The sequence below is a fragment of the Cricetulus griseus genome, chromosome X, assembly GCF_003668045.3.
Source record: "Cricetulus griseus strain 17A/GY chromosome X, alternate assembly CriGri-PICRH-1.0, whole genome shotgun sequence".
NCBI lineage: Eukaryota > Metazoa > Chordata > Mammalia > Rodentia > Cricetidae > Cricetulus > Cricetulus griseus.
Window position 1 is genome coordinate 25,287,308 of NC_048604.1, and position 26,370 is coordinate 25,313,677.

The window sequence follows — 26,370 nt, forward strand, 5'->3', positions numbered from 1 at the left end:
GTAGCTCTAATATTCTGAAACCCAGATAACATCAAACCATCTACCTAACAAATCTATTAGCCTGGCAAAATAGAAGTATATAGTACAATATTGATGAAATTAGAAATAACTCAAGATTTTGACGTTGTCTACTCATAGCTGGATTAATAGACTATTTACCTGTAGTTTTAATGACAGTATAGTTTAACTCTACTAGTGTATTAGTATCGGGATCAGGCCAATGTACTGTCAAATAGTTTATTCCATGTTGATCTTAAAAAAAAAAAAAACAATGGAGAATCATCTGACACAAGCGACCTGTGTGCCAGACCGTGTTAGGCGGCAGCGGGGTTCCGAACACCCAGTGGCAGCCTGGCCTCCAACTGCCAGCGCAGCGGGACCCGGCACGCCCGAACACTGCCCACTGCCGACACCCAGGTAACAGTGACATCTCCATCCACGAGAAGAGGACTGACATCAGAGTATTGAATCTGTTTGCATCTACCAGAAGAGAACTTTGGTCCCACATCCACCAGGAGAACAAGAAACTTGCTACACCTACCAAAAGAAAGGATGAGAAGAGGACAAGGTAAAAGCACATCCAACAACAGAAAACCCAATATGACACCACCGGAGACTAGGAACCATAAACCAGTAAGACCTCAACATCACGATGCAGATGAACCAGAAGAGAATGACCTTAAAAACATCTTCATGAAAATGATAGAGGACCTCAAAGAGGACATGAGAAAATCCTTTAAAGAAATGGAAGAAAAAACTAACACAAAATACAAGATATCAACAAATCTCTCAAGGAAACAGTTCAAGACCTAAAAAACGAAATAGAGACAATAAAGAAAGCACAATCTGAGGGAATGCTGGAAATAGAAAAGCTGGGTAAACAATCAGGAACTACAGATGTAAGCATAACCAACAGAATACAAGATATGGAGGAGAGAATCTCAGGAGTTGAAGACACACTAGCGGAAATGGATTCATCAACCAAAGAAAATCTTAAGTCTAACAAATCCCTATCACAAAATATCCAGGAAATATGGGATACCATGAAAAGACCAAAGCTAAGAATAATAGGTACAGAAGAAGGCAAAGAAATCCAACTCAAAAGTGCAGAAAACATATTCAACAACATCACAGAAGAAAACTTTCCCAACCTAAAGAAAGACATACCAATGAAAATACAAGAAGCCTACAGAACACCAAATAGACTGAACCAAAAAAGGTCACCTCACCACATAATAATCAAAACACCAAACATACACAACAAAGACAAAACATTAAGAGCAGCAAAGGAAAAAGTTCTAGTAACCTATAAAGGCAAACCTATCAGAATCACACCTGACTTTTCCTTGGAAACTCTCAAAGTCAGAAGATCCCGCATAGATATTCTACATACACTAAAAGACCATGGATGCCATCCCAGACTACTATATCCAGCAAAGCATTCAATCATAATAGATGGAGAAAACAAGATATTCCATGACAAAAGCAGATTCAAACAATACATATCCACCAATCCAGCCCTACAGAAAGTATTGGAAGGAAAACTCCAACCCAGGGAATTTAACTACAACCAAAAAAGCATAGGCAATAGATAATCCCAACTTAAAAACAGCCAAAAGGAAAAAGGGACAGACTCTCACACATTATCTCACCACCATCACTAAATCAAAAACAAACAAGAATGAACAATAATGGTCATTTATATCCATAAACATTAATGGTCTCAGCTCCCCTATAAAAAGACACAGATTAGCAGAATGGATAAGAAGACAGAATCCTTCCTTCTGCTGCATACAAGAAACTCACTTCAACCTCAAAGACAGAGGGTACCCAAGAATTACAGGTTGGGGAAAGATCTTCCTATCAAATGGACCCAAGAAACAAGCAGGAGTAGCAATCCTAATATCCAATAAATTAGACATTAAACTAAAATCAGTCAAAAGAGATGAAGAAGGTCATTTCCTACTCATCACAGGAGAAATCCATCAGGATGAAGTCTCAATTCAACCTCAAAGACAGACGGTACCTAAGAATTAAAGGCTGGGGAAAGATCTTCCAATGAAATGGACCCAAGAAACAAGGGGGGTACCAATCCTAATATCCAACAAATTGGACTTTAAACTAAAATCAGTCAAAAGAGATGAAAAAGGTCATTTCCTATTCATCAAAGTAGAAATCCATCAGAATGAAGTCTCAATTCTGAATATTTATGCCCCAAATACAAAGGCATCCACATTTGTAAAAGAAACATTAATAAAACTCAAACCACACATAAAACTGCACACATTTATTGTGGGAGATTTCAACACCCCACTCTCACCACTGGACAAGAACACCAGACAGAAACTTAACAAAGAAACAAAAGAACTAATAGAAGTTATGACGCAATTGGACTTAACAGATACCTATAGAACATTCCACCCAAATACAAAACAATTTACCTTCTTCTCAGCGCCACATGGAACCTTCTCTAAAATCGACCACTTACTTTGCAACATAGCAAACCTCAACAAGTAACAAAAAACTGAAATACCCCCTGTGTCTTATCAGACCACCATGCTTTAAAATTAGAATTCAACAATAACACGAACCATAGAAAACCCACAATCTCATGGAAACTGCGTAACACCCAATTGCACAATTCATGGGTCCAAGAAGAAATAAAAAAAGAAATTAAAGATTTCCTAGAATTCAATGAGAATACTGACACAACATATCCAAACCTATTTGATACTTTGAATGCAGTCCTAAGAGGAAAGTTCATAGCGCTAAATGCTCACATGAAGAAACAGGAGAATAATCACACTAGAGAATTAACAGCACAACTGAAAGCTTTAGAAAACAAAGAAGTCAATACACCCCTGAAGAGCAAATGCCAGGAAATAATCAAATTGAGGGCTGAAATCAATAAAATGGAAACTAGGAGAACAATACAAAGAATCAATATAACAAAAAGTTGGTTCTTTGAGAAAATCAACAAGATAGACAAACCTTTATCCAAACTTACCAAACAACAAAGAGTGAACATGAAAATTAATAAAATCAGGAATGAAAAGGGAGACATAACAACAGACACAGAGGAAATCCAGAGAATCATCAGGTCATACTTTGGAAACCTATATTCCTCAAAATTTGAAAATCTAAAGGAAATGGACAATATTCTGGACAGATTTCACTTACCAAAATTAAATCAAGAACAGATAAGCAACCTAAATAGACCTATAACCTCTAATGAAATTAAAGCAGTCATTAGAAGTCTCCCAAGCAAATAAAGCCCAGGGCCAGATGGCTTCAGTGCAGAATTCTACCAGAAATTCAAAGTATAGCTAATACCAATTCTCTTCAAAGTATTCCACCCAATAGAAGCAGAAGGGTCATTACCAAACTCTTTTTATGAGGCTTCAATAACCTTGATACCTAAGCCACACAAAGACACAACTAAGAAAGAGAACTACAGACCAATATCCCTCATGAACATTGATGCAAAACTTCTCAATAAAATATTGGCAAATCGAATCCAAGAACACATCAGAGAAATCATCCATCCCGATCAAGTAGGCTTCATCCCAGGGATGCAAGGATGGTTCAACATATGAAAATCCATCAATGTAATCCACCATACAAACAGACTGAGGGAAAAAAATCACATGATCATCTCTCTAGATGCCAGAAAAGCCTTTGACAAAATCCAAGACCCCTTCATGATAAAGGTCCTGGAGAAATCATGGATAACAGGAACATACTTCAACATAATAAAAGCAATATACAGCAAGCCAACAGCCAACATCAAATTAAATGGAGAGAAACTCAATGCAATTCCTCTAAAACCAGGGACAAGACAAGGCTGTCCACTCTCTCCATACCTCTTCAATATTGTCCTTGAAGACAATATTGTCCAATATTGTTCTAGCTAGAGCAATAAGACAACAAAAGGAGAGCAAGGGAACACAAATAGGAAAGGAAGAAGTCAAATTCTCACTATTTGCAGATGATATGATAGTCTACATAAGTGACCTGAAAAACTCTACCAGGGAACTCCTAAGGCCAATAAACACCTTCAGCAAAGTGGCAAGATACAAGGTTAACTCAAAAAATCTGTAGCCCTACTATATACGGATGACACATTGGTAAAGAAAGAAGTCAGAGAAGCATGACCCTTTACAATTGCCACAAATAACATCAAATACCTTGGAGTAACACTAACCAAAAAAGTGAAAGACCTGTACCATAAGAATTTTGAGTCTCTAAAGAAAGAAATTAAAGAAGATACCTAAAAATGGAAAGATCTCCCATGCTCTTGGATAGGTAAAATCAACATAGTAAAAATGGCAGTCTTGCCAAAAACAATCTACAGATTCCATGCAATCCCCATCAAAATCCCAACACAATTCTTCACAGAACTTGAAAGAACAATTCTCAACTTTATATCGCGAAACAAAAGACCCAGGATAGCCAAAACCACCCTGTACAATAGAGGAACTTCTGGAGGCATCACCATCCCTAACTTTAAGCTCTATTACAGAGCTATAGTCCTGAAACAGCTTGGTATTGACACAAAAATAGACAGGTAGACCAATGGAATAGAGTTGAAAACCCTGATATTAACCCACACACCTACGAACACCTGATTTTTGACAAACAATCCAAATATATATGCTGGAACAAAGAGAACATCTTCAACAAATGGTGCTGGCATAACTGGATGCAAACATGTAGAAGACTACAGATAGACCCAAACCTTTCGCCCTGCACAAAACTTAAGTCAAAATGTATCAAAGACCGCAACATAAACCCAGCCATACTGAACCTACTAGAAGATAAAAATGGGAAATACACCTGAATTAATCGGTACAGGAGACCCCTTCCTGAACATAACACCAGTAGCACAGACACTGAGATCAAAAATTAATAAATGGGACCTCCTGAAACTGAGAAGCTTCTGTAAGGCAAAGGAGACAGTCAGCAAGACAAAACGGCAGCCCACAGACTGGGAAAAGATATTCACCAACCCCACATCTGACAGAGGGCTGATCTCCAAAATATACAAAGAACTCAAGAAGCTATTCTCCAAAACACCAAACAATCCAATTAAAAAATGGAGTACAGAACTAAATAGACAATTCTCAATAGAGGAATATAAAATTGCTGAAAGACACATAAGACAGTGTTCAACTTCCTTAGCCATCAGGGAAATGCAAATCAAAACAACTCTGAGATACCATCTTACTCCTGTCAGAATGGCTAAAATCAAAAATACCAATGACAGTTTATGCTGGAGAGGATGTGGAGAAAGAGGAACACTCCTCCACTGCTGGTGGGAGTGCCAACTTGTACAGCCACTTTGAAAATCAGTATGGCGACTCCTCAAGAAAATGGGAATGAGTCTACCACAAGATCCAGCAATTCCACTCCTAGGCATATACCCAAAAGAAGCACATTCATGCGACAAGGACATTGGTTCAACCATGTTCATGGCAGCACTATTTGTAATAGCCAGAACCTGGAAGCAGCCTAGATGCCCCTCAACAGAAGAATGGATAGAGAAAATGTGGTACATTTACACAATGGAGTACTACTTAGAAGAAAAAAACAATGGAATCTTGAAATTTGCAGGAAAATGGATGGAACTCAAAGAAACCATTCTGAGCAAGGTAACCCAATTACAGAAAGACAAACATGATATGTACTCACTCATATGTGGACCTGTTTATGATACATAGTAGTGACCTGCTTTATCAGAGCTGTTTTTAATGATGTTGCTCAGAATGGTTTCCTTCCAGATGATGATTGAGAAGCTAATTAAAAAAAATGGTGCCAGGTACCACAAGGGTAACAGAACTGTGCTGTTTTCTGGAATTTTGTTTTTTACTTTTTTGTTGTTTTTTTTTTAAATGGAGAGTGCTGGATGTCTCTACAATTTTGTTCAAATGACTGCAGAACCTGGAAAAGCTGTTGCTGCTGCTGATGCATAACATACTGCATATATATATATATATATATATATATATATATATATATATATATTGAACTTTTTAGGAAACATACAAAGTATGTTCATTTCAGATTTCAGTTAACATCCAAGTTGTATGAAGCATGCATGTAATCCCAGCATGTGGGAGGCTGAGGCATGAGGATTACAAATTTAGGTCAAGTTTTGGTTATATAGGAAAATCCTATATCTAAAAAAATCACTTATGATTATACTAATAGCCATATTCCATTATAGAAATTTTACTAATTCCCTCAGAGTGAAAAAACTATGATAGAACAAGGACTTAAAAATAACATTTTTTCTTTAAAATGTTCTGCTAACAATCTAAAAAAAAAAAATCAGGTTGACTGAGGAGCATTTAGGTAATGTATCCAGACTTCAGCATTTTTTGGAAATTGAGAATGATCTTCAATAGGCAAATGTCCATGCTCCTAATCAAAACATTGAGGCAGTCCCAGTCTATAGCCATGAATGATCAGAGGGGGACATAATCCTCTAAGGCTATCATTTCTCTTCATTGAATTAAAATAAATGAAACTTCTAGAGATAGAGAATATTTTACTTAAAAATCAAAGAATCAGGATTCACTCCAAAGGAAATTTCCAAACAATGGCAATTCAATGAACCATTTTAATATTGACTTCAGTGCTCCAAATCAGGCTTGCAGTTTTCTGTCATCAAATTTTCTACCTTATAAGAGAAATCCAAGTCTGTCTGCAATAAACAAAGTTCTATGAAACAGTAAGCCAAACATCATTAGAGTTTTTGGTGTTTGAGGCAGAGCCTGTCTATGTTGTGCTGGCTGACTTGGAGCTTGCTATGTAAACCAGGTTTGCTTCAGACTCACAGAGAACCACCTACATCTGCCTCCCAAATTCTAGAATTAAAGTTCAACCTGTTCTTATAACTCTTAAAGATAGTTGTAAAATTGAATGGAATTTAAGATTCAATACTGTGTATGGATTAGAATTGTGATATTGGTACTGCCACTTACATGTTGTCACTGGACAGAGAGAGCTAGGTCATGTTTATAACCTCTTCAGTCAGATTGTACTGATGTAAGAAGGAATTAAGGCTAAGAAAAAAATATTGATGCACAATTGTAATGTAGAGACAGAGGGACAATTATCATTCATGTATCATGCATTTTCTGGGTTCAAATGAGATGTGCTTTTATGCTTCAAGCACAGTGTGTTAGTCAACTTTCTGCAATTATAAGAAATACCAGAAATGGTCAACTTGTAAAAAAAAATGAATTTTCCACCTGAGATTGATTGTCCTCAGTGATTTGGGCCTTCATGGTAGAGCACTTGCTCAATTCAGTTACTAATCAGAACAATGCCAGCCAAAGTAGCTTAAGATCTAGTAAAATTTTTTGTAAACAGTGTGTGTGTGTGTGTGTGTGTGTGTGTGTGTGTGTGTGTGTGTGTGTGTGTGTGCATACCAAGTTCCTCACCAGGATCAAAAAATTAATCAAACAAAAGAATATATATTGTTAATGAAAAACTTTGTGTAGTCCATCCTGACTTGCCAAATATTTTCATCTACAGTTTCCTACATCATTGACACAAAGCACTGAGAAAATTCCCATAGCTTCAGAAACAAAAATTGTAGTAAAGCTGAACAGAGTGTAACTATCTATTCAGGTTTGTGCATTCCCATTTTTCTTCTTCACTTCTTTTCTTTTTTGTTCCACTTCCAGCTCCGTATCATTAGATCTTTAACAGATTCTACTAGATACTGGGCAATGTATTAATGTTTACAAATCTTTATATCAGATATCGTCTTCCATTATTTAGGATGCCATGATGTAGCAATAAATTTTTACATGAATATATGCTATATAGCAGAATAATGTAATTTAATATTTTGTGGTGTCTGATAGTATCATTAAATAATATTGGGCATAGTTGAGGTGGCAAAAATAACAGAGTTCAGTTTACTGGGAACCTCTATCTAAAAAGTAAATCTGAAAAATGGTTTGGAAGGCTGCTCTGAAGGATTTACTATTTAATCAACTTGTTCTTTGTCAGCATGTAACAAAAAAAGTGTTCTAGTTGTATCCTAGTCAATTTATACAAATGGTGTTCATTGTTGACATGCATAAAGAAACTTATTAAAAATGAAATGTCTCAATAGAACTTTAAAGAGCCTGCCTATATTTTTCATGTTGTTTTCCAATACGTTTGCACAGAAGCATGTTTGTATTTTAGCATTCTTTTGTCATCTTTTGCAGACTATAATGTTAATATATTTTCAACCAGATGAAAATATTGCTCACGGAATAGAAGTATTTGTGAGACAAATATATTAGATCAGATATCATTTCTATCATGTTTATAAGTTACACAATATCTAGAATCTATTTTGTGTTCGTCTCCTCCCTCCCTCCACTGACTATAAGTAGATGGAGATTGAAGAACATCTCAGAATCCATCCAGAAACCCCATTTTAAACTGGATACATCTACAGAAATGTTGATGCATTTCAAAATGAGGAATGTTTATTGTTTAAGATCTGCTACTCCATTTGTAGTAATTTATTTCTTAGGTGATTCCCATACTCATGGGGATATTGCTTCCCACTTGGATACTTGTGGTACTGAAACTGTAAATCAGAGAGGTAGTTGTGGCTTCTGTCTGCCAAGTGCTGTGTGCTGAGGACTGCACCAGAAAGTAAGACAAGTTTTCGTTTCTTTAATTCAAAAGAACAGTCCCCTGAAGACTTTTTTCATTTTTTGTTTGAAAATTATTATTAAATATTTAAGGTATGTGAAATAGCATAAAAACAGCCATTACACTGTTTTAATAAGTAATATAAATGTCTCTATGTATAATCTTTTTCAATAAAATGTTTAATCATTATTTTGCAGGCAAATTACTTTGAAGTAATTTGATACATGTATAGAATGTAAAATGTTCAGAATAGCTAGCATGTGACCCCCTCTACTAACTTTCCCTACATCAGAAACAACTGTTTCCCAATTTTCTGAGAAACCACCATACCGATTTCCAAAGTGGCTGTGCAAGTTTGCACCATCCTCTCCAGCATAAGCTGTCATTAATGTTTTTTATCTTAGACATTTTGACAGGTATAAGATGGTATCTCAGAGATTTGATTTGCATTTCCCTGATGACTCAGGATGGTGAACAATTCTTTAAATGTCTCTTGGCCATTTGAGATTCTTCTATTGAGAATTCTTTATTTAGATCTGTACTCCATTTTTTATTTGTACGACTCCATATAAGACTCCTAGCAATAGTGGAGAGGGTGCCTGAACTGGTTATCTCCTGAAATCATATTGGTGACTACCCTAGTTGTCATCAGAGAGCCAATAACTGATGGAAGCAGATGCAGAGATCCACAACCAAGCACTGGGCTGAGCTTTGGGAGTCCTGTTGAAGAGAGGGAGGAGGGGCAGTACAAGCCAGGGGGCTCAAGAGCATCACAAGAGAACTCATGGAAACAACTAACCTGAGCTCCTGTGAGTTCACAGACTCTGAAGAGCTAGGGAACCTGCATGGGAGCAACCTAGGCCCTCTACATTTGTGACATTTGTGTAGCTTGGTCTGTTTGTGGGACTCCTAGCATTGGGGTTAGGACCTGCCCTTGATGCTTGTGCTGGCTTTGGGAAATCTATTCCCCATACTGGATTGCCTGGCCAGCCTCGATACAGGGAGGAGGAGCTTGGTCCTGCTGCAATTTGATATGTCATGCTTTGTTCAAGCCCATGGGAAGAGAGAGGATAGAGGGAAGGCGGGGGGGGGGGGGGGACAGGAGGAGAGGAGAGAGGGTAAACTGTGATCAGGATATAGAATAAACAAAAATTTTTAATTAATAAATAAAACTGTAATATATAAAAAAGGAAACCAATGGCCGGGTGTTGGTGGCGCACACCTTTAATCCCAGCACTCATGAGGCAGAGGCAGGTGGATCTCTGAGAGTTCGAGGCCAGCCTGGTCTCCAGAGCAAGTGCCAGGATAGGCTCCAAAGCTACACAGAGAAACCCTGTCTCGAAAAAACAAAAACAAAAACAAAAACAAAAAAAGGAAACCACTATGCTAAATTTAGTGACTATATGCAGAGTCCTAGCCTTTCCAAATACCTGTAGATTATTTTTGCATTATTCTATACTTGTGTTCTACCTCTTCCTTAAGGATTCAAAGGCTTCCCCATATTGAGTCATGTATCTCTACATTATTCAAGTTAAGTTGTATAGTTTTGCACTAAAATGTGTTATCCCTTTTCCCACTGATGAAAATTTAAGTTGTGGCCTAAACTCACCTACTAACTTACTGTAATGATTTGTGGTATTCTTGGTTATTCCTTTTCCATCAGGATGACAAGGATTTCATGTATCACATTCTGGCCTTAAACTCTTGAAACAGTCCAGAGTGGCTTTGAAACTGAATCTCACCACATCCAACTCTGTACCTTAGTGTTAGGATTTGTCACTATGCCTAGAATGCTGTCTGAATTTTAAGATCAGATTTTCACATACTACAAAAATTGTTAGCATATTGACAAGAATTATATGAATTTGAACAACTGAGCAGGCAAACGTTAATGCCCTAATGATAGTGAGGCTTTTAACTTATGAGCACAGAATATATATTTCTCAATAGATTAATTGGGTACTTCTAGTTGGTCATCAAAAATACTACGTGAAGTGATGATATTTTTACATTTGTTATTATTGTGAATCGGCGTCTTTTTTTTTTTACAAATACCATGTTTATTGGCTGTATATAGGCATGCTGAATTTTTGTTTGACTTTACATCTAGAATCTATTATCCTGTCTCCTACTTTTCATAGTTTTCACTTATATTTAGCACTATCTCCCTTTGCAACCATTATTTCTTTCACACTGTTGAATATTTTATTGTGCTGATTAAGATCTTCATGCAAGCACTCTGGGAACTCCTGTCCTGGGGTCTGCAGGCAGCTCGATTCAGCCCCTGTGGACCAAGCAACCCTGAGTCTTCTGAGATCTCTGGGCTACTCCCACCCCCACTCAGGGAAGAGGTGAGCTGCTTCAGCCCCTGCCTTGGGCCCAACTTCTGCCTGTCCACTCTGGGAACTCCTGTCTTGTACTGGCGTCTACAGGCAACTCAACTCGACCCCTGAGTACCAAGATCTCTGTGAAATACTGAAAGCTTCATTGTTAGCTTTCCAAATCCAGTAGGGCACATGTAACCTTCCACTTTGAAAGCTGGCCAGTGGAGAACCTTCCAGAGCAATACCAACTTGATTTTTCCATTTTCTATGACTTCAGCAATAGGATGATACCATCAAATTCTAGAGAGTAATCAAGAGTTGGCAACAGCTTATACTATTTGGGGATCCATGGGACCGCACTAGCCAGCAATTCCAGGAAAATTTACCCATTTCTGGGACTGAGCTTTTTATTTGTTAATCTTTTTTCATTTTTTATTTTAATTAGAAAGAAGATTATTTTACATGTTAATCCCAGGTCCCTTTCCCTCACTTCTGCCCCTGCCCCCCCAACTAATACCCTACCTATCCCAAACCCTATCTGCTCCCCAGGGAGGGTGAGGCCTTCCATAGGGGGTCTTCAAAGTCTGCCGTATCCTTTGGGATAGGGCCTAGGCCCACCCCCTTGTGTCTAGGCTCAGACATATGTGAGATGGACTCCCAGAGTCCATTCCTATGCTAGGGATAAGTACTGATCCACTAAAGCCCCCCCCAATAGATTTCCAAGGTCTCCTCACTGACACCACATTAAAGGAGTCTGGATCAGTTCCATGCTGGTTTCCCAGCTATCAGTCTGGGGACCAAGAGCTCTCCCTTGTTCAGGTCAGCTGTTTCTGTGGGTTTCACCAGCCTGGTCTGGACCCCTATGCTCATCACTCCTCCTTCTCTGCAACTGGATTCCAGTTCAGTTCACGGTTTAGCTGTGGGTGTCTGCTTCTACTTCCAGCAGCTGCTGGATGAAGGCTGCACGATGGCATAAGAATTAGTCATCAATCTCATTATCAGGAGAGGGCATTTAAGGCAGCCTCTCCTCTATCTAGAATGGATATTAGTGCCCTGTTATAGAGTAACTACATTTTAGTGTGTGTGTGTGTGTGTGTGTGTGTGTGTGTGTGTGTGTGTGTAGCATCTACAGTAGTAGGTTTCCATGTGACTTTTTCAAAAGGTCTTTTGTGTTATTTATCTCTCCCTACATTCCCTCCTCCACCCTGATCTTCCTCAATTTAACTCTACCGTATCCATTATTCTCTTCTCACCCTTTATATCAGTGCAATCTTTTTTCCCCCTTTCTTGGAAGCCATCCCCTATGGCCCGTTTTAATTTCCTGAACTCTATAGGTGTTCCAAATGAAACACATCTGAAGATTTAAAGCTAAAAATCCACAAAAAATCAGGAACATACACTGTTTGTCTTTTTTAGGTCTAGATTATTGTTTCTAGACCTACCCATTTACCTGCACAGTTCATGGTTTCATTTTTCATAGCAACTGATTAATATTCCATTCTATCAATGTATGACATATTCTCTATTCATTAATCAGTTGATGGACATCCATCCAGGCTGTTTCAAATTTCTGGTCATTATAAATAGCACAATAATGAACCTGGATGAGCAAGGATCTCTACAGCAAGGTTTAGAGTCCTTCTGGTATATGCCCAAGAATGGTGTAGCTGGTTCATGTGGAATATCTGTTTTTAGCTCTTTGTTTTATTTTTGAGATTTAAATACAATTACAACACACTTCTCTTTTCCCTTTCCTCCCCCCAAATCCTCCCATATCCCTTCAAAGTCAAACCTCCACACTGTACTCCCACCAGCGGTGAATAAATGCTCCCTTTCCCCCTGCTTCCTCACTAGCATCAGTGATGATTTGTTGTATTAATCTCAGCCATTCTAACTGGGGTAAGATGAAATCTCAAAGTAGTTATAATTTGTACTTCCCTGATTGCTAAGGATGTTGCACTTTAAAAAAAAATTGTTCTCAGCCATTTGTATTTCTAATTGTGAGAATGTTTTTTTAGTTCCACAGCCCAATTTTAGTTGACTTATTTGTTTTCTTGATTTTTAATTCTTTTACGTATTCTAGATCCTAACCCTCTGTCATACATAAAGATTTTTTCCTGTTCTACATGTTGTGTCTTCACTCAAGGGATGGTGTTCTTTGCCGTACAGAAACTTTTTTGGTTTTCAGAGGTCTCATTTATCCATTGTTGTTTTTAATGCTTACACTATCAGGGTCCTATTCAGAAACTCCTTTCCTGTGCCAATGAGTTCAAGTGTATTCCCTGCTTTCTCTACTTCCCACTCTCACTGAGGCTTTTTGTTTATGTGTTTTACATTTCTAGAAAAAGAATCCCAGATTTTCCTTCCTGTGTGTTTCGTGTGGCTTTTTTGTGCTTCATGATAGCAACTGAGGTTGTCAGTACAATGAAGCCACACTAACAGGATGGGGGCAGATTGTTCTGCCATTTTTCCAAATCTTTGTGCTTCACAGCAAATCTGGAGCTAATCACTCCATATTTTTTTACCTGCCTGCAAGGTTCACAAGAATTTTCTCATTCTGCAGTCATAAACAAGTTTACATTCTCCAGTATAACCACACTTTAGCATCACGGTTAGGAACCCAGTAGTGACTTGGGGCATGCCCTGATGAGGACCGGGCATTTGCCTTTCTTCTCAACATTCTTGATGTTCTTGACAGCACATCCCAAGACACTTGTGCACACTGTGGTGATGGCATGGAAAGGTAGTGGAAACAGGCAAGGGAGGAGGAAATGAGCACCTAAAGTTATCTGCTTTCCACTCTTAAAGATTTTGTATACAGCATTATAATTGTTTTTATACTAAATGTATTTATGTCTACAAATGTCCTCAAAGTTCCTAATTGGCATTTCACAGGGTTTTCTTTGTTTTCACTATAACTTTTATTTTCTTTTTTGATAATTTCATACATGTACATAATGCATTCTGGTTACTCTCTCTTTTCCTATCACTCTCCCACCCCTGACTACTCCTCAGTCCTTACAAACTCCTTTCAAACATCTATTTTTATCTTGTTTTGTGAGTCATTGATTTTAAGCAAGACTGTCTTGTGACCAGGGTTTTCAAACTACCTATTGGAGTAGGTAGGCTCACCCAGAGATACCAAAGTGAAGACAATGAATTCATACCCTCAGAATCCACCAGTAGTGAATTATTCAGTAAGATGTGGTATAGTCTTATAACTCCCTCCCTAATTCATGATTGACTAATGACATACCCAGTCTTGGGCAGGCCTACCTAGTCCAGTCAACTTCAGATGCTATGAGAGCATCATTGCAATGTTTATGTTATACCCAGAAGATAACATTTTGAACACCTTCCCTCTGTTTTACCTTCTTTCTGCCCCATCTTCTGAAATTTTCCCTGAATGTAGAGTGGGTGACATAAATGCCCTGTCTTGGGCTGAGCATTCCAATGTCATTCGTTTGCAACAGCTTGATTAGCCATGTTTCCTTGTATTTGCTGCAGTATATTCCAAAAAGAAGGCTCTCTGGTCAAGGTTTAGTGTAGCATTTGCTTATGGGTACAATTACAAATATTTAAAGGGTCTAGCTAAATAACTGTAGTACATTCCAGACTAGTGGCTGAAGCCTCCTCAGCCATGGATTTTTGACTGAATTTAAAGGACACAGAAGGAATTTCCTTTTGTAGAGCAGGCCTAAAATCCAGTCAGAGAGTATTTTGTTACCATCATAACAACTGTGCCACTATATCACCAGTGGGTATATCCTTCCAGGTGGAGTGGTATTAGAATCCTTTGTGGGGTGGACAGATGGCTTGTCGAGGCAGGGTTTCTCTGTGTAGCTTTGGAGCCTGTCCGGAATTTGCTCTATAAAGCAGACTGGCTTTCACAGAGATCCACATGCCTCTGCCTCCTGAGTGCTAAGATTAAAGGCATGTACCATAACCACCAGGTGAGCTCCTAAGGTTCATAGCTTGATGAGTACATCTAGTACATCAATGTGTTTCTTTCCCCCAGAAGTTTGCAAAGCACCTTTCAGGAAAAGGAAAGCTAGAGAGGTGGGAAGCTGAAGCTTACAAACTTTTAAAAACACAATTCTCATTGTTATTTGTTATGATAAATCTTTCTGCCAAAAGCCTCCTGAGCCCCATCGACACGTGTGAGCTTTACGCCTGCCACCTGCCCGAGTTAGGCCCAAATGAATACACAGAAACTTGTATTAGGTTCAAATCTGCTTGGCCAATGACTAGGATTTCTCATCTGTTAGCTCAGTCTTAATTATCATAAATCTATATATTTTATAAGACTTATCAGATGCCTTATTGGCGTCCCTCCTTGCCGGTGGCTCACATTGTGCTACTGGAGCAGGAGCGGAGGGGAAAAGAGGGGCCCTTCCTGTTTCTCCTTCACTTAAATATGAGTCTCCTTGCTATGTCACTTCCTGCCTGGATCAGCACTTCTCTACTACATTTCCCAGAATCCTCTTTGACTCCTAGTCCTGTCTACTTGCTGTCTCATTGGCCAAACAGTATTTTATTTACAATCAATAAGATAAACATACACAGTACATTCCCCATCATCTCCTCTTTTCTGTATAAATAAAAAAAGTATAACTTATCTTTTATAACTGAAGAAAACTATAACCATAACTATCTGTCTTCAACTCTATCAAAGACCACAGAAGGATAATATATGAACTCTAGAATTGACAGAGACATCTCGCTACCTGGACAGTCACCCAAAGTTCCTCTGTAACATTGGGGCATCCATCTTCAGCCTATAAGCCATAGTGTGTCTAGCACACTTCTCCATTTCAACAGGAACCCTTGAGTACTGTCTTGTTTTGTAAGTTCAGCAGTCATTTTCTTGTGGGTCCTGCATGTCCAGTTTATTTAGCAACAAACAGTCCAGGCAAGAGCAGTTTCTTGCCCAAATGGCAAATCTTGCCATGTTGAAAGCAAATTCCATAACGAGTTTCTTCGATGCCCATCCTCCTTTCTGACGTAATTGGTATGCCGGGAGCAGTTGTGTCTCACTGCCAAGAAAAGCCCTAAACCATTTAAATGCCATATTTCTGTAGGTCTTTGAAAGGTTTGAAGAATAACTAACCATCTCAAATACATCTCTATATCTAGAAAACCTAACTAATCTAATTATAAATTCTGACTATTATAGGTAAAAGATCTGTATAAACACAATACCTAAACAAGAGGAGACATATACCTATCACAAAATTGACCTTAAAGTTGTATCAATAAATGAAAAATCTATACCAATGCAAAGTATTCATTCCTATATCCTATTCCCCTTTTCTTTCTTTAATAAGAGATTGACTATGTTCATTATCATTTATAACTAACCCCATTTAAATGAAAACAAACATTTATAAACAATATTTGGGAATATGGGCGTTGTAATTTCTAAACTGCTTCCTGCTGATTGGGGATGATGTTCATACCATTAGGATCATGATAAAACATAGAAACCTGACCAAGTCCTTGTTTTTGTAGTCTGCTAAGGCTGTATCGTCTCAGCTTCATGGGGTCTTGCTTGATCAAACCAAATTAGTCTGGAAGGAATCAACAGCTTTTGATTTTCTGTGGAAATACAAGTAAAACCTTTATTTCTAAGTAGCCTGTCCTTAGACTTAAATTTTGAAGTCAAAGCATTTTTAAATTGTAAGTTGGATTAATTTGGCAGCATTTATAATCAAATGTATTTTAGCAGCAGTAATTCTTTCCTCGGCAATCAAACAATTTAAAGACAACAGTATGGCATTTAGTATCCAGATTCTCTGTGTATTTTTCATCTCTAGGTGGCTTTTTTACTATTCTACTTTTACTTCCTTTTGTTTCTTTTTTTTTTGTCTGAGACAGGGTGTCTCTGTGGAAATCTGCCTGCCTCTGCTTCCTTAAGCAAATCCTACCGGTGTGTGCCACCACAACCAGCTACTCTATTTCCTCCTGTTACTTTTTCTCTCACTAGCCTACATATATTTTTTAATGTAGTGTAAACATTTAGAGGTTTTTTTTTTAAATCTGGATCTGTCTTTATCATATCAGGAGTGCCAAGTCCAACGCCCAAGAGCACACAGAGTGAGCATATGGAAGCTGCTCCAATGTCTCTCCGTGGCCCAACAGGGCAGGCTGTGGCGGCAGGTTTTTCTCTTTCTCCCAGAACCTTGGGGTCATGGGGTGATCCCGCTCACTGACAGCATTCTGTTACAGTAAATTTTTCTACCATAAGCTGCCTGAGCCCCATCGCCACATGTGAGCTTTATGCCTGCTGCCCGCCCGAGTTAGGCCCAAATGAATACACAGAAACTTGTATTAGGTTCAAAGCTGCTTGGCCAATGACTAGGATTTCTCATCTGTTAGCTCAGTCTTAATTATCATAAATCTATATATTTTATAAGACTTATCTTATCGGATGCCTTATTGGCATCCCTCCTTGCCGGTGGCTCACATTGTGCTACTGGAGCAGGAGCGGAGGGGAAAAGAGGGGCCCTTCCTGTTTCTCCTTCACTTAAATATGAGTCTCCTTGCTATGTCACTTCCTGCCTGGATCAGCACTTCTCTACTACATTTACCAGAATCCTCTTTGACTCCTAGTCCCGTCTACTTGCTGTCTCATTGGCTAAACAGTATTTTAATTTAACAATCAATAAGATAAACATACACAGTACATTCCCCATCAGTTATTAGTTCCAATTTCCAATGTAAATTCTGATGTAACCTTTGACTTATTTTACGGTGTGTTTAAGCAAGTCTTTTCTGAGATGTTAGTTTTGTAACACCATCTGTTACATATTTCTAATTTTCTTGCATTCTAATGAAACAGCACATGAGACTTAGTTTTGTGAACAAATGTTTTTGCCGCCTTTATGAGCATTCTTCTTCGTGTGCTTGAAAAGAAAATATATTTGCATAGTCCATAGACTTAGGGAACTATGTTATTCTATTATTTTAAAGATATGTGTTGGCCTATTCAAATTTTCTACATCCTCACCGATTTTCAATTTCCATGATGGATGGCAAAATTGTCCATTTACCTTGCTCCAACTCTACAAAGCTTTATGTAATTTATCTTAAGTATTTTTGAAACTATATTTTCAAACAGAGTCTGGATTGCTACACCTTCCTGGCGAATTATTCCTTTTGTCATTAGATAATAACAGGATTTATCCATGATAATGCTTTATGCTTTGAAGTCTACATCATCTGATAATATTATAGTCATCTCAAATTTTTCTTGGTTGCTGTCTATCTGCTATACTTCTTCCTTTATAGTTTCTCTGTATTAGTATGTTTTAGCAATCGATTCTTCACTGAAAGAAAATACTAGATTTTCCTTTTCATTCAGTTAAAGAAACTCTCTTGTTCAAATTGCAACTTCCATTAATTCATTTTTCAGTTACTAGGATTACTGGTGTGTTTATATTTACATCATATAATCTTCTATTGTGTCTCCTATTTATAATTTTCTCTTTGACTTTTCTCTTTCTATGCCTTTTCTTTGAATGAATGAGTTCTTATTTTTTTACCACTCTACCAGCTAGAAAGATATATTCTCTTGCTGTTTTTAGTGGCTACCTTTAATTCAAACATATTAAAATGTGCCACCCATAAAGAAGTATAGAAAACCCATAACACACAGTTTGAAGATTTATCAAACTATGGAATGTCTATATAACAACTTTGCTAGAAGTTTATATGTAGTTTATAGTGACTTCGTAAGATGTGTTTTCAAAGAATTTCCTCTTTTCTTATTCATTGGGAAATTTGATTCAAGATTATTAATCCTTTCATCCTTAAAAGTTTAATATATTTATAAGTATAGCAATCTGAGACTACAGTTTTTGTTATGAGAATATTACTCACTGTGAGATAAAATTCTTTATATACTGTCCAGTTTCTTTTGATTTGTGGCTTTATAGCAGTTGCCTTCTTCATTACATGTTCAAATACAATGACAAGAAAAAACTCATTTTACACTGATTTCCTACTTTATATTCCTAATAATAGTTAATAGAGTCTTCTGGTTTGTTTGGGTTTTTTTTTTTTGGCTTGATTGACCACTCACCACAAAGGGATTATCAACTTTATTGATTGTGCAAAGAAAGTATTGCTTTCCTTTAAAGTTTCTACAGTCATTTGCCATTGTTTTATTACTCCTGCTTCTTGTAATTATCATTTTCTTTCTTCTAATTTCTTTGAATTTACTTTGCTATAATGATGGAACTTTCTTGGCCATTTTTTCCTTTTGAGTGTTGTAGTTGTCATATTTTTATTGACAAAATTCATATAATATACTTTGATTATGCTTTCCCCTCCTCTGACTCCTCCTAGGTCTTCCCTACTTCCATACCTACTCAAATTTGTGTTCCCTCTCAGTCCCTCCTTCCCTCTTTAAAAAAACAAAATGAAAGCAAAAAAAAAGAAATCCCACAAAATAGAATTCAGAACCAACAGAAGACTAAAGAGACAAAACAAGCAAAATGAAACAAAAAGTCTATAAAAATACCATTGTGTTCATTTTGCGTTGGCCAATTACACCTAGACATATAGGCTACCCTGAAGTGTGGTTTATGTATGTAGTGAGACTCCATTGGAGAAAAAGTGATTTTTCTATTTGCTACTGGATATCAATTGCAGATAGCTTCTAGGTTAAAAGTGGAACCATGTGTCTATTTCCCACTCTCAGTACTGGACCCTGTCTGTACTGAACTTGTTCAGGACTTGTGTATGTTGTCACAGTCCCTGTGGATTCATATGTATATGAGACCTATTGTGTCTGGAAAATAGTTTCCGTAGAGTCATCTTTCACCTCTGTGTCTTACAATCTTTCTATCTTTACTTCTGGCTCTTATAATCTGTCCATCTCCTCTTCCTTTCTTTACCATGAAGATGTGGAGGGTGACCAATATCTATATATTTTTCAAGTTGTTTTCTGCCCCACAAGACTAGCAAAGCTTAACCTAGCTTCTAGGCCTTTCTGTCTTCCTTTACTAGAACTACCAGATACTGCTACAGGAAAAAGCATCCATAAATGTCAGAATCATCTCATTGAGTTTCCTTTTTTGCCTGAAAATTGATACAGTAATTCTTTACTATCTTGGGAAATCTACTATCTTCCAAATTATTTAAATATATATTTTATCTATATGTTCTAGTTTTATTAGAAAGTATAGTAAAAAAAATATTGAATACTATTATTAGAAATTGGATTGTACATTTAAACTTTTATACCCAACCTTGATAAAGTATTTCTTGCCTGTCTCATCAATAGTATAGAACTTTACAAGTATTTCACTTAGGAGACTCCACTTCATATTATTATACAATAATATTTCTTTTCTACATTATGTCCTAACTCCCAAGTTTTTAGTTATCATTTTCTGTCATTTAATCAGTGCTTCTCTCTTTGTGGGCTTACACAGAGGAATATGTAAGAAACATTTCCTTCTAATTGTTTCTTCAGTCTTGAGTTGATGAGGATTGTTTAATCAGGTCTCTCATCATAGTAAGATCTTTTCAGTTTTTAGTGTCATGGGAAAACTATGAAAGGGAGCAGATCATGATTTCAGGTTCACAAGAACTGCTGTTGCCAGATCAAATCATCTATCAGAAATGCAGAATCAAGGTGTATGGATCTCATTATAGTTGAAGATGATTCTTTCTAAGCCTCCACTTAGAAAAATGCTCATGTTTTAAAATATGGTTTTCAGTGTTCTAGACATTTCATATGACCTAGTGATTCTACAAATGGCTTTATATTTGTTTTTATTTAGTCCAATCTGGCCTTACAGCCAGTACTTTATCAGTACAGCTCTTTCTAGACTAATTGAGAGTTTCTGGTTGATAAATCCAGTGGGCACTTCTTATACTATATCTGACAAAAGCCAAACCATAAGCCCACAGGAGTTCTTCCTAAATCACATTGCCTTCTTCCCATTATCCTTCAATCTGCCTCCTTTTCTTCATGATGTTTTTGTGTTATTTCTATTAGCAAATAATAAATTGTGCCTATTTTCATAACAGCTTAGTTAGTTTTTAAATCATTGAACATTTCAGAGTTCATTTCAGAGGTTCTGCTATCATATATGTCTTTTGGGGTTCCACCTATCTCCATTAACTATATACCAAAGACTGCCAAATTTACATCTCCAGACCTAGCCTGTCAGACACATATGTTCTCGTAATTAGTTGATACTTTCACATAACTCAGTAGACATAGCATAAAGTTAATATGTCTGATGTTCTACTTGTGAGTCTCAAAACTTTACCCATTACATATTGAGCAGCATTATCCATTCATTTATTGCTATTTTTAATCAATTTAGCCTTTTCTTTATCCATCATAGTGAAACTTGAGAAACTCCCATTGGTTATACCTCTGAAACATATCTCAAATCAGCCCACTAGCCTCTTGAGATGCACCTATTATTTCTTCTGGTGTATACATAACACAATTCAGCTTGTTAATAAATTGTTCAAAGATATTAAGCAGAGGTATTAGTCATTCTTATTTCATATTTAAAATCCCCTACTGTCCATAAATTCCAAGCCTTGAAAAAATAATAAGAGGCTTGAAGGATAGCTCAGTGGATAAAGGACATGTTCTACAAGAATGTGGACTAGAGTTTCTATCTTCAATAGCATATAACAAAGCAGAGTAGGTAGTCTAGACCTCCTGTAACCACAGTACTCCAGAGACAGAGATGGGACCCTTGGAACTGTAAAGTCAGCAAGGGATTCTTCCTGAGTGAATAAAGTGGCAAGCCACCAACAAAGTTACTTAATATCGAACTCTGACCTCCACACATAGATAGACATATGTGTATGAATACTTACACATGTGCAGACACACATGTGAACATAATACTACACATATATACAAACACAATGATAAATTAGTAAACAAATCAATCCATTTAACAAGATCTACAAGTATTGTTTTATCTATCATGAAGATATTATCCCATCCTGAACCTATCCTGAACTCTACAGAGTTTATTACCATTATTGTAACTGAATAGCTCTTAATATAAAATTAATTTCAAATTTTAGACTGCTAAAATGACAATTCCACTTCCAAAATACCCTTTTCCCTTTCAAAGATGTATGACCATTAAATACCAAACATATTGAATTTCTTCAATAAGCTTTTATCCCTTCTCCTCTAACAGAACTAGATAAGGAAGAAGCTTACCAAGCTGTTATTTTGGTTTATCTGCTGTCAGAATTTTATTAATATTCAACATTTCTCATCAAAAAGTCAAGGAGACAAAGCAGACAACTTTGGCCAAACCAATATACACGATCATTATGTTGCCTAAACACTGAATAGCATTTCAGGAAAAGAAGGCTGTGTACTTTAATCAACCAAGAGTCATTTCATGTGCTTAAAATAAATACAAATATTGATTGTGTGATCAGAGAAACCAGTTGATTGCTATCATTGGGAGCTTTGCCTTTTGTGTATTATAAATTGTGTTATGTTAGGTTTTTTTCAATGTTGTTTTCCTGAGTAAACTTAGAACACTATTTTACTGTGTCATCATTCTACTGTGAATTCATATAGTATCATAAAATAACTCAATATTATTTATGTTTCTAATGAATTCTTAAAGAATCCCCTCAGAAAAGGAAGAATGCAGAGGTCATGAGGGAGCAGAAAGGTTGAGTCAGGTGTAGATTAGAAGAAAGGATATGTGATAGGTAAGGTTTTAGTTGGGGGGGTGGTAGGGGAGAAAGGGAGGGAGAAGGGAACTGGGATTGTCATGTAATTCAATCTTGTTTGTAATTCAAATAAAAAGAAGTCAAAAAAAGAGTGAAAAAAACAAAGCTAAAAAAAGAATCCCCTCAGAAATTTGTTGGGCAAACACAATTCCTTTCTAAGTCTTAATGACATCATTTTATATACTTCTTAAAATCTATCTGCCCTAAAATTTATTTTATATAGAGAATCTTAACTACCTTCTTTGGAAACACCTTTGTATGTTTACTTAGACACAAGAATTGTAAGTGATATTTTGTTGACATAGTTTTCAATTTTTGTAGCCTTTAGTTTGAAGTATCAGCATTGCCTGTGATGTGTTATTCATTCTGATGACTTTAGGAAGGAATGGTTGTTGGCTTTAGCTAAATGTGTTAATATGCCTTCTTTGAATTTCCACAGAGCTCTGTACCATGGAGTGTGGTAGCCATGGGGTCTGCTCAAGGGGAATATGCCAATGTGAAGAAGGCTGGGTAGGACCAACATGTGAGGAACGTTCCTGTCACTCTCACTGTGCTGAGCATGGGCAGTGCAAAGACGGAAAATGTGAGTGTAGCCCTGGATGGGAGGGCGACCACTGCACAATTGGTAAGTATCAGCATACTTTGACTAAAGTAAGTTGGGCTAATTGAAGAAGTAAGAACATTCTAATGAGTCAGTTGCCATGATATTCATAGAATTTCAACTTGAAGAAGAGAGGGAAAAGAAATACTTGCTACAAATTTTTCACAAACTGGGAGGTTTCCTCTTTAATAATAATGTACTGATTTGTTCTGCCATTTCTTTTTCTCATTACGTCAGTGTGCCTTATGTTTTCTGCTTTCAGCCACTTTGAGTTACTCAAAGGAAAGATGATACATTGGAGTAAAGTGTCATTAGTAAACCAGATAAGGGATTTAGTTGACAGTAACATTCAATGTCCATTTTTCCTTTTGAAAAGTATAGGTTATTTTCATTGAAAGCACCTACAGGCAATTTCATTCAATGGGACTACTTTAACAGGAAGCCATTTGATATCATTAGAAGCTGTTTTTAATGTATATGAAAAAGACACTCCTGACAATTATCAAAAGAACAACTTGTTCAATTGTCTATCTTTATTCAGTAGTACAGAGTTTATGCTGAAGTATTCACCCTTTCTCACAGCCTTGTCATCAATTCACAAATTTTTAAGCCATGGCCAGACAGAACATGTAGGCAGGGGTGCCTATAAAATAATTACCATATCATGTGATGTCCACAATATGAAAGACATTATTAATAACGGAGATTTATAATGTAAAAGAGTTATTTAATCAATGCCGTCAATTTGTGTACCTATCTGACACAGAGGTTTCTTGTACTTTTTCTTAATTGTATGCGTGGTTTCTATGATAAAATACCTTGAGAAAACCAACTTGGGAAGGAAAGAGTTTATTTTCACTCACAGTTCCAAGTTATAGTTCATCAGAGTAAGGAGGTCATAGTAGCAGGAGCTTTCAGGCGTTAGGCATATCACATCCAAAATCAGGAGCAGAGCACAGTGAATGTATGCATGCCTGTGCTCAGCTCATTTTTTTCCTTTCTTCTACAGCCCAGGATCCCTGCATAGGGAATGGTACCATCCATATTAGTCCAGTCTTCACATCTCAATTTATGCCATCAAGATAGTCTCCCATAGGCATGCCCACAGGCCAACCTAATCTAAAAAATCCCTTATTGAGACTCCCTTCCCAGATAATTCTAGGCTGCGTGAAGTCACAATTCAAAACCATTATACACATACAATAGGATAAATATAATTGTACCTCCCATTGACCTACTCAGGAAATGTGTCACAGTGTCCCATTGGCATTTCTGTGACTGGGCAGAAGATGTGCACCAACCAAAGGCAGCAGTTATCTTCTGGCTTTAGTAATTTCTTTTTATTTTTAAATTATTCATATAATGTATTTTAGCATATTTGTTCTCCTCTAATAATTCTTCCAAAACCTCCCATCTCCCTACTTACCCAACTTCATGATTTTTGTCTCTTAAAAGAAAAAAGGCAAACGCAAATATATACATAAAAGTACACAAAAAATGTTATGTGTTGTCAACTAACTACTCCTGAACATGAACCTGCCTTGTAAGTTTTTTGATACAAAATTCATTGTTAGCTTTTTTCCCCCTAGTACACTATGTTGTGGTTTTCACTTTTAGGTGATATTATTTGTTACAATGGTTGGATCTGTCAAAATAATGCATTATATATATGTATGTATAATATATTATTATAGTATATACATGTGATTTAAATAAATTGCATTAGTATTCTACTATGGGTACAGTAAGTCTTGTTCTATAGTTGTGGAAATAGTTGAGATTCATTAAAAAGGTAGTGAGGGGTGATTCAGATGCAGCTTAAGTAATTACATTCTGCACTACAGTAAGTTTATTGCCTACACATGAGACTATTTAAATATTATGATAATTACTAAAGGTGGTTACTCCAGAACTCCCTTCTAAGGATATTCCTAATAAGAAGATAAAGCTAGTCCTCTTTCATAGAAGTTATTACTGAAATATAAAAAATGAAGTTCTTATACTTTTAGTGAAATATGACACTTTTTAAGGAAGCCTAATAGAGTTTCTTACGGAAAAGACATTAATAACTTTCCCACAGAAAGTATTATTCACAAAATACACAGGCCAGTGTACCAATTTTTGAGCTGCAGGCATTTCAACAACTCATAGTTTGCCATTCTCCTTCCAGACAACAGATGGTAAACCATTAGTATATGTTGTATAATTTTGGTCTCCCAGAAATTTATTCAATCATTCTTTCCCCCCTCCCCTTTAGCTCACTACTTAGATGCTGTTCGAGGTAAGCTTTTTTCTTGATAGAAGAAATGTGCTTCTCAAAGAAATGTGCATGTTGGAGAGCAAAGGTGGTGTTTTTGTTTGGTTTTGTTTGGTTGCTTGGTTAGTTTATCTCTGGTTTGTCCTTTGGATAATTTTATTTAAATGTAATACTGCTGAGTTTACACTAATGAGACTAGACAGTAACTTGTTGTTCTAACATCCAAGTCACTGTTGCCATAGTATACAATAGACTGACAATTATAAGGACTCTTTTTCTGGCTTCTTTTCTAAAAAAAATGTGGGGGAGTGTTGCACATGCACACATGTCTACAGACAATTTTTAAATAAAGTAGGTTGAAGTAGACAGGTGAAGTATTATTTAAAACAATATATTTCCCTGTCCATGTACAAAAGTATTATGTCCTGCTAAGGGCAGAATTTTCCCCTTATAAGTACCTGTCTGTTCAGTGATTGGCCTCTGGCAGAAACAACAAAGGAATTTCTGTCAGATATATAGTGGTTTTCTGTCCCAAGTCACCTTGAGTTTTACTTTCTCCATTGAGTCTCCATTAGAATAGTTGTAGAGAAATTCCTTTTCAAGGCATGTATACTGATTCTATGTCATAACTTGGGGATAAGTTACCATAAATCTTATCATTCTTTCTGTCTGTCATCTGCTATTTTTAAGTTTTATTTCCTTCCTCTGGGCTATTGATAATTACTTGGAAAACCATTTGGAAAGAAGATGGAGTTACTTCTACAATATTTTATATTTAA

The 26,370-nt window shown here is 36.8% G+C and overlaps 1 protein-coding gene across 1 annotated transcript in view; it reads left to right on the top strand.

Moving 5' to 3' along the window:
- Tenm1 (teneurin transmembrane protein 1) overlaps window positions 1–26,370 on the top strand; it is a 362,575-nt gene that overhangs the window by 162,812 nt on the left and 173,393 nt on the right. Inside the window, exon 9 of the mRNA XM_027433524.2 lies at window positions 23,173–23,388. Within this exon, the coding sequence (XP_027289325.1) occupies window positions 23,173–23,388 (216 nt within the window). The remainder of the gene's footprint in view (window positions 1–23,172; window positions 23,389–26,370) is intronic.